Here is a 14,567-nt window from a genome sequence, read left to right as displayed (position 1 = left end):
AATAATCAACAATCAATGAACAGAAAACCTTTGGATGTCTTAGAAAGAGCTGTTAAAAACGACCAACATGATTCCAAATTCGATAACATTCAGCAACTGCAGGAACTTCTTCAGCAGGATTCAATGACCGGCAATACCAGCTACAACGCAACAGAGGCTTTTCAGTCCATGCCACGATGTCAAGGTTGATGTGAACAGAGGAAGTCACATCCTGTACTCAAGCAGATCGCGTCTGTGACCTTTGTTCCAACAGAACCGCACACAGTAGATTGTCCTGCTGTGTAAACCAGTGTGTATCAGAATTAAGGATCAGATTTATTAATTTGGGTTTGTTTTTGAAACCAATAATAACGATGCAATGTTTGAGTGTTCCTCAACTAACGTTAAGCGTATAACACGCACTGTTCTTGAAGACCAACCGCAGAAAGCGTAGTTTCATACGCAAATGGTACTCCTGACACCTAGCTGTAGCAAGTGTCATTGTATGTTTATTAAAGGTGCACTCAGAAATATTCAGTTTGTACTGTAGCGTTCTCCACCAAGCATGGGGCTACCAGACTTCATTTTGACAGACATCCATCCAGTATGTTCATCGGCAGGGGGAAAATGATGGTCGACTTTTTTTCAGCTGCAACGCTGCTGAGGGACTGCAAGTAACGCAGCTGCAGAGCAGCGGGAGATTTGGCGATGATGGCTGCAGCCTCCTTCAGGGCCCGAGATGCATTGCGCTCTCCTTCAGCAGCAATAATCTGCAACAAGAGGTCAAAAGGTCAACATTGAATAGTCATAATTCTGAAAGAGTTGGTGTAAAGGCCAAAATATTGATTTTCATCTATTTCACTTTGAATGGTTCAACTGATTAACTAAGTAAAGAATTTAGTTAATATTTCCATAATTTCACTGTTTCGAATGCACCATTATACTGCCATATTAATTAGTAGTAATGGTTAAAGGTGTATTTCCATTTCATATTCTTGAATGCTGCATTTCATTTTTGATATGGTGATCCTTTTATGTCAACCTAAATGGGAAGGGAGATAATTTGATATAGGGTTGGCAGAATGACCATGTGGTTTGTGGCAAGCACATGTGGACCCAGACATGACACATGCGAAATCTACAGTAATGGTAAGTCACATATTATTCTCTTACTAGACATGTTCATTGGTGAAATGTGTTTGTAAAAGCATCACCTTAACTTGTCCAAAACATGATAATAATATTTTTCATAATTTAGGTGTTATTGCTGTTTTGGACTTGACTTATTGAAATTGGCTTTGGCTTCACAAATGTCTGGCCTAAAGTTGGTGTTAAAGATGTCCGAAACATTAACCTTGCTATTTATGCAATGTAATTAAGTTACTGGTTTTGCACGCTTTATAATGTAATTAAGTTACAGGTTTTGCACGCTTTATTTATGAAAGTGTTCAACTTTTTGTGCTGTAATCTACACTGTCCTGTGTATATGATATGTTGTTGCTCTGTGACTTTAGGGAAGGAAAATAATAGCCATATACTTAATTACATTCTTTTTGTTTTGTTACAGTCAATCTAATATTGAAACTTAGACTCAATCACAATAAAGAATATTGTTTTATTTTTGTTATCAACAGTTGGTCCTGTGCAACTTGAATGTTCCATTTGTCATAAGGTCATATAATTTTCCACTTTTCACACATACAAATAGAGATAGGTCTCAGATGCATTGTTGGGTGTTGTTGCTGATTATCTGCACATTCAATCATAATCGAGCCGTATGAACGGGACATGATCGAGTCTGGGTCAGCCAAACCATGGACAGATGTCATGACCAACCATCCGTGTATACAATTCAGCCAAGTCACCTAGTCTGAGAAACAAATCAAGTTGTCAGCATAGGCTGATTGGAACACAGTGAATCTGTACCAGACCGGAGAACTATGATCTCTCAATGAGCATAGAGTTTTCAGTGTTTCAAGTTTGTCAAGAACCAATACTGGAGGACCATTTTAGGAACAGCAACCCTAAAAACATAAGCAGATTCATAACAACTGACAAAACCGGAGGTGGGACTTCCATATAAAAATCTGAGCTCAAACACAGCCATCCTCAACACCTCCAGGGTATACGTTCCGATGAATCTCCACTATACCCTGGATGCATCTACGACTCGCCCGATAACTTTATTACCTCCCTTTGCTAGATCCACATCTTGACAGTAGCCTATCAGCAAAGCCGCCTTTATAAACCGAGCTTGCCAGTGTCAACAAAGGTAGCGGTTTTTCTCAAACTTTTTGGGAAATCATACAGTCATATTGAGAGGTCCTAAATTTTGAAAAGAGTATATGCAAGAACTCCTTCTATCTCTTTCGGAGAACGTCTGCGTGGTTTGTGTTGCCAACCTTAATCGGTTAGATAATTGAAAAAGTTAGTTGTGATTGGTTCGCTCAACTCCCAGCGTAGACACCTGATTGGAATAAAAGCAAACCAAGGGAGGTAATACATTTATCCAGCCGCCGATGCATCCAGGGTAGCGCGGAGACTTATCGGAACGTATACCCTGGCGATATCGAGGATGCTCCACAACTTGAGAGGAACAATCATGAAAGAGTCACGTACGTACCTTGGCCCGAGCCTCTCGTGCTGCCTCCGCCTCTGCAGCCATGGCCCTCTGAAGCTGATAAGGCAGTCTCACATCTTTGCTGGAAGGATCATGAGAGTTGGGGTAAGGGGAGACAATTTTATAACATTCCATGTCGGCGTTACTGTGTGCTGTCGACACATTTATTTATGGAAGTTTAGGAGGTATTTCTTCAACAATATGTTAAGGGATCACTCTGAACAACAAACTTCTTCACATCTTTTTCAATTACAATTGAATCACAAACCTCTGGTTTTAGGAAAATTCAAAATTTAATTTCAAGACGAGACAATAACCAGCATAAGATATTGCCTGAAACAGATCAAATTTGGTGCAAAGGGCAGAATATATAAAAACTTGAAACGTTCGAGTCTTTACTGGTTGCTCCGAGTATTTTCTCGTTACTTTAATCATTATGTCGATGCTTCGATCAGTTCCTCGTTGCTTCGAATATTTTATCGTTGCTTCAAATTTCATTCAAAAACTCGAAATTTTAAACATTTCGTCGTTACTTCAAGTTTCTGTCAAAAACTAGAAATGTCGAGTACATGTATATACTCGTTGTTTCGAGTATTTTCTCGTTTCTTCAACTTTCTTCCAAAAACTTTAAGTCACGAGAAAATACTTGCAGCAACATGTAAATGCGCGAAATTTCAGGTTTTTGGAAGAAACATGAAGCAACGAGAAAATAATCGAAATTTTTTTAAAAAAGATTCACCAACGAAAACAAATTCAAAGCAACGAGAATATAATTGAAGTAGCGAAAATATAACTGAGGTAACGAGAGAGGTAAGGAGTAAATACTCGAAAATTCAAGTTCTTGACAGAAGAAAAGAGAAAAAATCGACGAAACGAAATAATATATATTTGAAGCTACGAGAAAATAAATATTCGAGTGAGTGAGTGAGTTTAGTTTTACACTGCACTCAGCAATATTCCAGCTATATGGCGGCTATCAGTAAATAATTGAGTCTGGACCAGACAATCCAGTGATCAACAACATGAGCATCGATCTGCGCAACTGATAACCGATGGCATGTGTCAACCAAGTCAGCGAGTCTGACCACCCGATCCCGTTAGTCGTCTCCTAAAACAGGCATAGTCGCCTTTTATGGCAAGCATAGGGTTGCTGAAGGCCTATTCTACCCCGGGACCCCCACGTGTCATAAATATTCGAAGCAACAAGAATATAATTGAATCAAACGAAAACATAATCACTGTAACGGAAACTGTTCGAAGCAAAAAGTACTTTCGCTGAGAAAAATATTTTATATTTAACCCTTCATGAGTGGCAGCATTTGGCTTTCATATGAAACCAGGTCGTCAATGAAAAACAATTGTATACTGGCGGGTTCTACTTACACCTCCACCCTCTCCACATGGACGCCCCACAGAGCAGTTGCTTCAGCTAGTATACTCTAAAGGGTAAAAAGTACATTGAAAACACTGATATATCATCATAGACAAAAAAATATTGTTGTAACATTTAATTCATTTTAACTTCCAAGGATGTGAATTGAACCCACATTATCAATACCGTGATACGACGTGTTATAACATGTAAACTAATGACGAATAGGAATAGAGTTCATCTATTTTCAGCATTCCACAAACAAGGTCAATTACAGATAAATGTAATAATCTAATTATAAATTGGTAGTGTAGGAAATGGCATTAGTCTTTCCCGAATGTTACACATCTTGGCTCAGTATATTTAAGTCAACTTATGTCTAACCGTGCTAGGCTAAGTGAAGATTTTAGATCCAGTCATCCTCATTGACTGTATGTTTCCTACCGATAACCTAGAGTTTCATCAAAGTGTTACACGTCTAAAAACAGCATCACGTCAGGCTTTCCTCCCATATCAGACTGATGTTGCAACGATATTACTGGAATAATGGTGAAGGTTAAGGTGCGTTTAACAAAACTAACTTACGAACAAGTAATAAATATGGTTTAAGCCGCAGTGAGCAATAGTCACTCTGTACCATGATATACTAAAGGAAACTAATGGTTCCAGTTTTAGAAATGTACTCATTAGTCATTGTTTTATTTCAAAACTAATGAAAGTTCACAAAATTGATGAGCTGCTATCAAAGTAAATTTAATGTGGCAGTCGACAAGGACAGTCATCTGTCCTGACTTAATTCCTTGGAAGCCCAAACAACTAATTTGTGGGCTTTTCAAGGTTGCATTTATCGCTAAATCAAATGGGTTTGCCAAACAATACAAGTCACGTTGCATTATGTATTGTATCTTTGGTCAAGTATTGCAGCACGTCAGTTAAGTAAGATTTTAAAATAAGTTATCACCTGTAATTTACCTGCATGAGATGACTGATAGCTTCCCTTTCTGACAAAAGCTCGCTCAAATCTTTGGTTCCCAGGACATTCCTGAGTGTGGATGCGGCTAACAGTTTGGTGGAGTTGTAAACGTCATGGACATTGGTGACAGACATGATGGCGTTGTGGATACGGTAGTAGATGACGGCGTCGACTGCCACTGTCACTGAGTCACGTGTCAACACCTAGTCAGAAACAGAGTATAGGCAGAACTAAAAGACTCTTAATCACTTCGGCTTCAATGACTTTCACAGCGGTATTCAGAGTGTGGCATTGGACAAGTATCAAATACAGAGTAACTTAGGTTAATAATCTTCATCTGACAATACAGTTTGTGCAAGTTAGTGCCAAGCATTTCTCTATGCTTGTGTTCTCCTGCTTATCATACTCTGCTCACAGACAGCCATACACAGGATGTCCTGGCTCCGTACTCACGTAATGGCACCGACCTCCCCCCGCCCCACGCACATAATCCTTACTCTGTAACACACTAACCACCACGTGTCCTATCTTCTCTGTCCCAGATACACCCACCACTTGAACTATGTCGCCTCTTTCATCCAGAACGGCATTTACTCCCTTACCCCTGTAACACGCAACCTTTCTAGCAGATACACCACCCTAAACACTAAACTCACGGCCACACCAACCGGATGTACCTCCTTTTTACTTTATGACAAAGTCACCATCCCGGCAACACCATCCTCAACCCTAAACCAACCACGCTAACCAAATATACCTCCTTGTTACCTTCTGACAAAACCACAATCCTGGCAAATGACACCATCCTCAACCCTAAACCCACCACCCTAACCACATACACCTTGTTACTTTCTGACAAAACCACCATCCTGGCAGCAACCAAATTCTCAACCCTAAACCCACCATACGTATGAAATTTCCCCCTAGACTCAATGACACTCACCTCCTGGGGCGGCACATCAAAGATAAGGCTCCTCATATCCACCTTGGTGATGGAGTCCAAGCATGGGTTGATGAAGAAAATTCCTGGAATGGAAATAGTTTAAGATAGTGGCCTCAATGAGAGGAAGAAGACAGGTTTGCATCCTTGCAAAGGCTGCGCACATTAACCACTGACCTGTGAATCCCCTTTTGTGTTGTAGCTCATTTGTAGACTAGTGGGCAAAAGAAAGTGAACACGGTTATTAATGATCAATAAATTCACAACAAAACATACAATGTTTTCACGTTATTGTGCATTTAATGAAGCCAGCATTTGGGACAATGCGTCAATAATGTCTATGAGAAACTCATCACAGATGAAGAGTGCGTGTCATGTAATGGACAGAGGGGCAGCAATAGAACAGTTCACAGATACAAAAAGAGTCAGTCACGCATACACACGTATAGACACGCATACACACGCATACCTTAGTAACGAGTGTGATTATCTCTGGCATCAATACACGCCTACATGCGCCGTCACATCGATGTCGTCAGCCGACGAATGACGTCATTTGGAATCCACTTGTTCCTATTCCACCCGTGTCTTGCTGCAGAAGTGTTTTCTGTTGTTGCTGGCGAAGACGTGGTATTTCTACTGGTTGAAGAATGTCTCTCTATTTCTAAGCGTTCAGATGTATTACGACCAATCGTGTACCTTGATTCCCACAAATTGTTGTTGGTGCCCAACTGCCTCATTCCTATGGCCGCTGTTAGCTTTGGCATAATTTCGTAGGTTTTCTGTTAGCTGTGATATGTATGGCCACCGATTCAGTGCTTTTTGACGACAAACATTTTGCAAAATCTCTGAGATGCACGTTTTGCCATTTTTCCAATTCACGTACTTCTACACAACCAACATGTTGCGTTTGGTCACATGATTAGTCAGTGAGGGGGGCTAAACGTTTCGGCCTGATACTACCTTGAACAATTCAAAACAAAGAGTGTTCACTTTCTTTTGCCCGTGGGTTTATATGTCAAACATTTTTCTTTCCATTCACGGCAATGAAGTTTTGAATCTAAATCTGTCGGATTAGCTAGTGATTGATATATATATAAATCCTGGTTTTGCTGACACATCTGAAACACACATCTGTGTGAGCATATTTGCCTGATAGTAGATGTCCTTGAAACACATTTGAACGCTGCAGTCAGCAATATTTCAGCTGTGTGGCGGTGGTTTCTTAATAATTACGCCTAAACCGAGTACTACAGTGACCAACAGCATGAGCGTCGATCTACGCTCTTGGAATGACATATGTCAGCCAATCAGTAAGGTTGATCACCATATCTCATTATTCGCCTCTTGCGAAAAGCATGGGGTCCAGGAGACACATTCTGATCAAGATCTTTAGGAGCTGCCAGTGGGATATGACAATGGGGAAGAAGTAAGTTGATAATTAAACATAGAAAAACATTGTACCTGGTTTCTTGTCTTGTCGGGACCTGAGTCGACCAAGTCGGAATATAACCACCTTCTCGTAATGATTTAACACCTGCACCAAAGATGAAAGATTCTATGAAAAAGTTCCAGAAGGGTGGGAGTGCAAACTTCAAAACATCCCATGATTGGCTACTCTGTAGCAGTGAAGATAGTACATGGTTTTGCCCATGAGTGGTGACAGTCACAGGGTAACTTTAAATTTACTACTTTAACAACATCTGCCTTGTAGTGAATGTCCAACAAAATTTTTACGATATAAAAAGATAAAGAGATTTTCAAACTATATGTTTTGTGGAGTGTCTGTATCCGTACGTTCCTGACAGACTGCTTTAAACTATGGGTTACATTTCATCCTGAACAGATAAGCCGAGTCAGTGATAGGATTGTAGTGGGGCAGCTTGGAACAAGCAACGTGGCCACATCCCATGTATGCATAAGTTCGAATATTAAATATCAACAAAATAGAATAACAAATATGTCATGTCACTGCTCACTTTGAAACATTCAAATAACATCATCTATAAAGCCAAAAAGAAACAAATATTGGGAACAATGCAGCTTGAAGCATAATGCATTGCCGTTCTGTAAAGGGCCTCGGTCAAATACCAGGAGTTGATGATGGTTAGGTCACATTCCATTTTGCACAGCTTAGGGAGATAAACAACAAACTTTCAATATAAGCTCCTACAAGGAATTATTTATACTAAAAAGAATTAGTAAAAAATAAAATTGGTTGACAATGCAACATGTTCCTTTTGTAATGGTATGAATGGTAATATGGAAATATAATGGAATCAAAAGCTCTTGGAATGACCTTCAAAATTCAAAACATACAGGAATTGCAAATGACAAAATCCATTGTTTGGTCTGGTAGTTTAGAAAAGACTCACTATTAAATCACATAATCATCCTCTCTGCTACTAAAAATATATTTTCAAACAAACAAACAAACAAAGAAAAAACAAAATAAAAAAATAGCTCCAAGCATAAAACACTCTTCAAAATATACGTAAAGATTCCATCCAGGGGCCAAATCATCCACAAAATGTTCATTGGACTAGGATAGGTCATTTCGATCTGGCACTGGTCCCACAAAAAGATGTGCTAACTGAAAATGTCCACTAAGTCAGACACCCTTGCAAACACTGATCTTACCTTAGTGCAGAGACAGAGGGAGAATGGAATGGTTGCTAGGATACAGATAATTGAGACCAAGTACAAGATGTAACCGCAGCAACCAATACTGCCCCCATCCTGGGCTGCATGGAAACCTGCTGCGTGGAAACCTGCTGCATGGAAGCCTGCTGTAAAACAACATGTAGTGGTGCAGCAACAGACAAGTATTATGTTACTGTTACATCTTTTGCTGGGTTAAGTCTTGACTATGCTGTAGAAGACAAACGATATCAGTTGTAAGTACATTTGTTTAAATCATTTGTTCTGTCATCTACTTGGTTTACTCAAGTAGTATAGGGAATGGGGAGAAAAACCGGTAGCGGGTACACTTTGCTTAGAAGCTTCTGAGTATAGCTAATTCTGCTACCAGCATATATATTCAACAAGACCCATTCGATAAGACCACTTTTCGGCTGCTCCCAATTACTCCCAATTATAGTGTATTCCCAATTAGAGCTATGCGGGTACATAGACATAGAAATATGCCAGGAACCAAGCTCTCGCGAGAAGCATATACCGAGATCCGATCGGGTCGTTTGTCCATTCGGGAAGCGAAGAGGAAGTATCACATATCGCAAGCTCGATACACACGAATCCGAGGTGGTATAGACAAGCCCACAACTCCCGATATATCCGAAGACTTGGAGGCCCTGCTGCAGAAGTGTCGCCCCATGTTGCTTTCCGACCGAGAGAAACAAATCCTGGAGCAATCGGGACACACCTTCTACGAACACTACCAGATCCCCAAACAGTTTCTCGAACTCTACTTGCTGTGCTTTCGTCCACTAGTAGAAGCCGGCAAAATAGTTGATTTCGTCTACATCTACCCACCCAACCAATTTCAACCCTCGGCGGGCAAACTCCGAATCATTCTCGCTGATAACTGCTATCCGGGCCCCAAGGACAGACACAACCGATGCACCGACTGCCTAGCCACTCTATCGGAACTGCCTGCTCTCTTCGGACCCGACAACTCTACGTGCAAGTGTGGTGCCACCGACCACTGCGTCGACAGCAAGAAATGCATTCTCTGGGAACAGAAAGCGATAGACTACACACCCCAGGAGCGACTTCCACTCGAGGTTCCAGAAGAGATCGAGGTTGGCAGCTGTTGTGTGAATATAGAGAACCTATACGACAACGCCTGCCTTTTCTGGAGCATACAATACGCACTCCTCATCAACAAATTGATGGACTGTTGTACGTGTAAGGAGAAAGAGTCTTGTATCTTATGGCGGTTATCGGAGAAAGCAGAGGTACCACAGGGGCGGGGTAATATTTGGCATACCCCATTACCCGACTATGGTGGACCCAAGCATATGGAAGTAGCACCCCCTCCATGCAGCGAACACAAAAAAGCTGCGAACGTCCCAGAAGGAGTCTACTTATGCAAAAAGTTTGCTGTAGCGGGACACGAAGGGAAGAACCGGCTGTTATTACTACTCGATCCCCCGACTGGGGAAACGATTCCAGTCTATGGCTACAAGATACGAGAAACGATTCGGGCTGCCGGGGGAATAGAACGCCTACGGTTAGTGCGGGAACCGTTTCTATGCAAGCTCGGTAAAATCTGCTACTCACCTATATCAGAAAAGAAAGACGATAGAGAAATCGAATTACTGCTTCCAGACATTGGACGAGAATAGGTCCGGCAGCTCGCCTAGTATTTTGGTAGATGCAGTCGTGGGCTTACAAAGGACGAATACTTATCTAGGCTAGTTTTTCGTATTCCAACTGCTTTTCGTGGTACCCTACTACTTTTTTTCCCTCAAAAAACAACACTCTACTGCATAATGAAGGGATCCCCACGTTTCGTCTTGGGTGTTTCTACCTTCTCGGTCGGTGTGTGCACTGGTTTGCTGTGCTTCCAGGTCTTGTAGACGACCTTCCAGAGAAAAACAGCGGCTAGCGAAAGGTAGGTCCACCTTTGGGCTGTTTCTAGTATCTGCCGCACCTTCTGGATATCCAGATGGGTCTCTTCTTGTTCCTCCTCAACGTTTTCTATTTCCTCTTCCTCATTGTCCTTATCCAGCATCGACAAGATGTCGACCAACAAATTCGTGGTTTGTTCCAAACGAGCCGGCAACGTATTCGTGGTTTGTTCCAAACGAGCCGACATCGCTGCAGTTTGCTTCACACTAGCCTCTAGCCTCCCCAAGCGGTTGTAGAAGTCCTGGATGATGGGCACAGTCGGCTCTGCAGCAGGCAATACGCTCTCGCTAGGGGGTAAGATGGCCGCAGGCAATACGCTGCCGGCAGACGTCTCACTAGCGGGAGCAGGCAATGCGTCTGTGCTGGTCGGAGGTTCTACAGCAGGCTCTTGCCATATGTCGTAGAGTCTTGTGGATCCAATACCGAAGCATTGCTAAGCATTTGCTAAGCATTACTAAGTATTACTAAGCATTGCTAAGCATTTGCTAAGCATTACTAAGCATTATTAGAAGTTTCCTGGGAGAGGATTGGTAATGCTTAGTAATGCTAAGCATTTGCTAAGCATTTGCTAAGCATTACTAAGCATTATTAGAAGTTTCCTGGGAGAGGATTGGTTCCTATATAGACAAGTAGGAAGTATGGTATATATATATATATTCCCAGGAAAAACACCCCATGCCACCAAGAAGAGATTTGTCTTCGGAAAAGGTCCAAGAAATACGCTCCCTTCGAGGGGTGCTCCCAGCAAGCGAGGTCAAAAAGCGCTTCGGTATTGGATCCACAAGACTCTACGACATATGGCAAGAGCCTGCTGTAGAACCTCCGACCAGCACAGACGCATTGCCTGCTCCCGCTAGTGAGACGTCTGCCGGCAGCGTATTGCCTGCGGCCATCTTACCCCCTAGCGAGAGCGTATTGCCTGCTGCAGAGCCGACTGTGCCCATCATCCAGGACTTCTACAACCGCTTGGGGAGGCTAGAGGCTAGTGTGAAGCAAACTGCAGCGATGTCGGCTCGTTTGGAACAAACCACGAATACGTTGCCGGCTCGTTTGGAACAAACCACGAATTTGTTGGTCGACATCTTGTCGATGCTGGATAAGGACAATGAGGAAGAGGAAATAGAAAACGTTGAGGAGGAACAAGAAGAGACCCATCTGGATATCCAGAAGGTGCGGCAGATACTAGAAACAGCCCAAAGGTGGACCTACCTTTCGCTAGCCGCTGTTTTTCTCTGGAAGGTCGTCTACAAGACCTGGAAGCACAGCAAACCAGTGCACACACCGACCGAGAAGGTAGAAACACCCAAGACGAAACGTGGGGATCCCTTCATTATGCAGTAGAGTGTTGTTTTTTGAGGGAAAAAAAGTAGTAGGGTACCACGAAAAGCAGTTGGAATACGAAAAACTAGCCTAGATAAGTATTCGTCCTTTGTAAGCCCACGACTGCATCTACCAAAATACTAGGCGAGCTGCCGGACCTATTCTCGTCCAATGTCTGGAAGCAGTAATTCGATTTCTCTATCGTCTTTCTTTTCTGATATAGGTGAGTAGCAGATTTTACCGAGCTTGCATAGAAACGGTTCCCGCACTAACCGTAGGCGTTCTATTCCCCCGGCAGCCCGAATCGTTTCTCGTATCTTGTAGCCATAGACTGGAATCGTTTCCCCAGTCGGGGGATCGAGTAGTAATAACAGCCGGTTCTTCCCTTCGTGTCCCGCTACAGCAAACTTTTTGCATAAGTAGACTCCTTCTGGGACGTTCGCAGCTTTTTTGTGTTCGCTGCATGGAGGGGGTGCTACTTCCATATGCTTGGGTCCACCATAGTCGGGTAATGGGGTATGCCAAATATTACCCCGCCCCTGTGGTACCTCTGCTTTCTCCGATAACCGCCATAAGATACAAGACTCTTTCTCCTTACACGTACAACAGTCCATCAATTTGTTGATGAGGAGTGCGTATTGTATGCTCCAGAAAAGGCAGGCGTTGTCGTATAGGTTCTCTATATTCACACAACAGCTGCCAACCTCGATCTCTTCTGGAACCTCGAGTGGAAGTCGCTCCTGGGGTGTGTAGTCTATCGCTTTCTGTTCCCAGAGAATGCATTTCTTGCTGTCGACGCAGTGGTCGGTGGCACCACACTTGCACGTAGAGTTGTCGGGTCCGAAGAGAGCAGGCAGTTCCGATAGAGTGGCTAGGCAGTCGGTGCATCGGTTGTGTCTGTCCTTGGGGCCCGGATAGCAGTTATCAGCGAGAATGATTCGGAGTTTGCCCGCCGAGGGTTGAAATTGGTTGGGTGGGTAGATGTAGACGAAATCAACTATTTTGCCGGCTTCTACTAGTGGACGAAAGCACAGCAAGTAGAGTTCGAGAAACTGTTTGGGGATCTGGTAGTGTTCGTAGAAGGTGTGTCCCGATTGCTCCAGGATTTGTTTCTCTCGGTCGGAAAGCAACATGGGGCGACACTTCTGCAGCAGGGCCTCCAAGTCGTCGGATATATCGGGAGTTGTGGGCTTGTCTATACCACCTCGGATTCGTGTGTATCGAGCTTGCGATATGTGATACTTCCTCTTCGCTTCCCGAATGGACAAACGACCCGATCGGATCTCGGTATATGCTTCTCGCGAGAGCTTGGTTCCTGGCATATTTCTATGTCTATGTACCCGCATAGCTCTAATTGGGAATACACTATAATTGGGAGTAATTGGGAGCAGCCGAAAAGTGGTCTTATCGAATGGGTCTTGTTGAATATATATGCTGGTAGCAGAATTAGCTATACTCAGAAGCTTCTAAGCAAAGTGTACCCGCTACCGGTTTTTCTCCCCATTCCCTATACTACTACTCATGACATAGCTGTGAAAAAAATAGCTCTTGAAAGAACAGTAAGCGTCAAATATATTTTACTGAGCCAAAATAGTAAATAAACCAACGTGTACCCGTCAGTGATAAGCGGTCAGGAAGACAGCTTTCTTTGCTTTAATAGCTGGTTTGTTGTGTTCTAGCAGGACAAAGAAATTTGGGTTAAACAAGCTTTCGATGCATCTACAACATGGAGCATTGTCCTTGCGTGTATTTCTTCCTGGTTAGAGAATAGATAGTCCACCTCTGTTACATCTCCAGTGAAAGATATATATTTTACATTCTTGCCCACACTAACATTAGTCATGATAACAGCTCTGGAGCCCGTTTTATCATATAGGCCTCATAGTGCCGTCACGACCATATAGGCTTCATAGTGCCCTCAGGAGGCTTTGTTCTGACCCTTAGTAAAGAACCGTTTCAAGTTCTGAAGGGCTACATTTACATTCATGTGGGAAGAATAGACTTTGTCTCCACCCATCCTTGAGTAGGACAGATCTTTGAGGCTGATCTTCGATCTTGCTTCATGACCCTTCAGCACGTCCCCCACCTCTTACCCCCTCCATACTGCTACAATTTCTTAATGCCCTCACCTATCCATTTACAAGAAACAGATTTGTTCATCTACTCCCAACCTCCTCCATACAGCTAACATTTCTTCATGAACCCCCCAACGAAGTTATTACCTTTAACATTACTTCAAGTCCTACCCCCATACCGCTAATAATTCTTCATGCCAGACCACCCCCTTCCCCATAAATCCAACAGATCTGTCCATCTCCCTCATTTCATCATATCCCCCTCCTCTGTAACATTTCCTCATGTCGCCCACCAACAACATACGTGGAAAACCTAGACTTGCTTGATTTAATGCTACACCTATACCATTAGGGCATTTTCTGGGCAACTATGGTTCTGGGTCTGTTTACACACACTGAATACAAATTTGTGTAAGTAGATCTAATTACCATTTTTATCCGATTTCAAGTTCGGAGGAAGTTGAGTTATGCCCTGATCGGTCATCGGACTTGCTCAGGTCGTTGACAATAATTTGCAATACTCAATACCCACGCCACAAGAAGTGCCACTCTGACTTGTGAATTTAGTGAGCGTCTTCGCAACGCTTCAGTGACCTTGACAAAAGGGACGCGATTTTACCAAGCTCTTCACAGCGTCACCGAACTACAGAGTCGTGTAAAAGTATTCGTACACTTCACGTAGTTTCCACAGGCTT

At 42.8% G+C, this 14,567-nt stretch overlaps 1 protein-coding gene across 1 annotated transcript; it reads right to left on the bottom strand.

Annotated features, from left to right (window-relative positions):
* Positions 1-560: 560 nt before the first annotated feature.
* LOC137271674 (stomatin-like) lies at positions 561-13,119 on the bottom strand. Its single transcript, XM_067804099.1, has 9 exons — positions 12,830-13,119; positions 10,655-10,812; positions 8,525-8,673; positions 7,349-7,421; positions 5,888-5,970; positions 4,944-5,147; positions 3,983-4,038; positions 2,603-2,681; positions 561-749 (listed from the first exon to the last, which is right to left on the bottom strand). Exons 1-9 carry the CDS (start codon positions 13,117-13,119, stop codon positions 561-563), a joined length of 1,281 nt encoding a protein of 426 aa, XP_067660200.1.
* Positions 13,120-14,567: the final 1,448 nt, after the last annotated feature.

This window comes from Haliotis asinina, chromosome 2 (assembly GCF_037392515.1).
Source record: "Haliotis asinina isolate JCU_RB_2024 chromosome 2, JCU_Hal_asi_v2, whole genome shotgun sequence".
NCBI classification, from domain to species: Eukaryota; Metazoa; Mollusca; class Gastropoda; order Lepetellida; family Haliotidae; genus Haliotis; species Haliotis asinina.
Note: the sequence above shows the minus strand (reverse complement) of the source record. Positions and strands in the feature narration are given on the sequence as shown.

What these genes read in the sequence shown, in the direction of transcription:
- LOC137271674 (XM_067804099.1), bottom strand. Translation starts at nt 13,119, where the DNA reads ATGCCAGGAACCAAGCTCTCGCGAGAAGCATATACCGAGATCCGATCG. An exon ending in CCCTCTGTCTCTGCACTAAG is followed by an intron (nt 7,422 to 8,524) that starts GTAAGATCAGTG and finishes TCTTTGGTGCAG; the next exon opens with GTGTTAAATCATTACGAGAA. An exon ending in CTATCAGTCATCTCATGCAG is followed by an intron (nt 4,039 to 4,943) that starts GTAAATTACAGG and finishes TTTACCCTTTAG; the next exon opens with AGTATACTAGCTGAAGCAAC.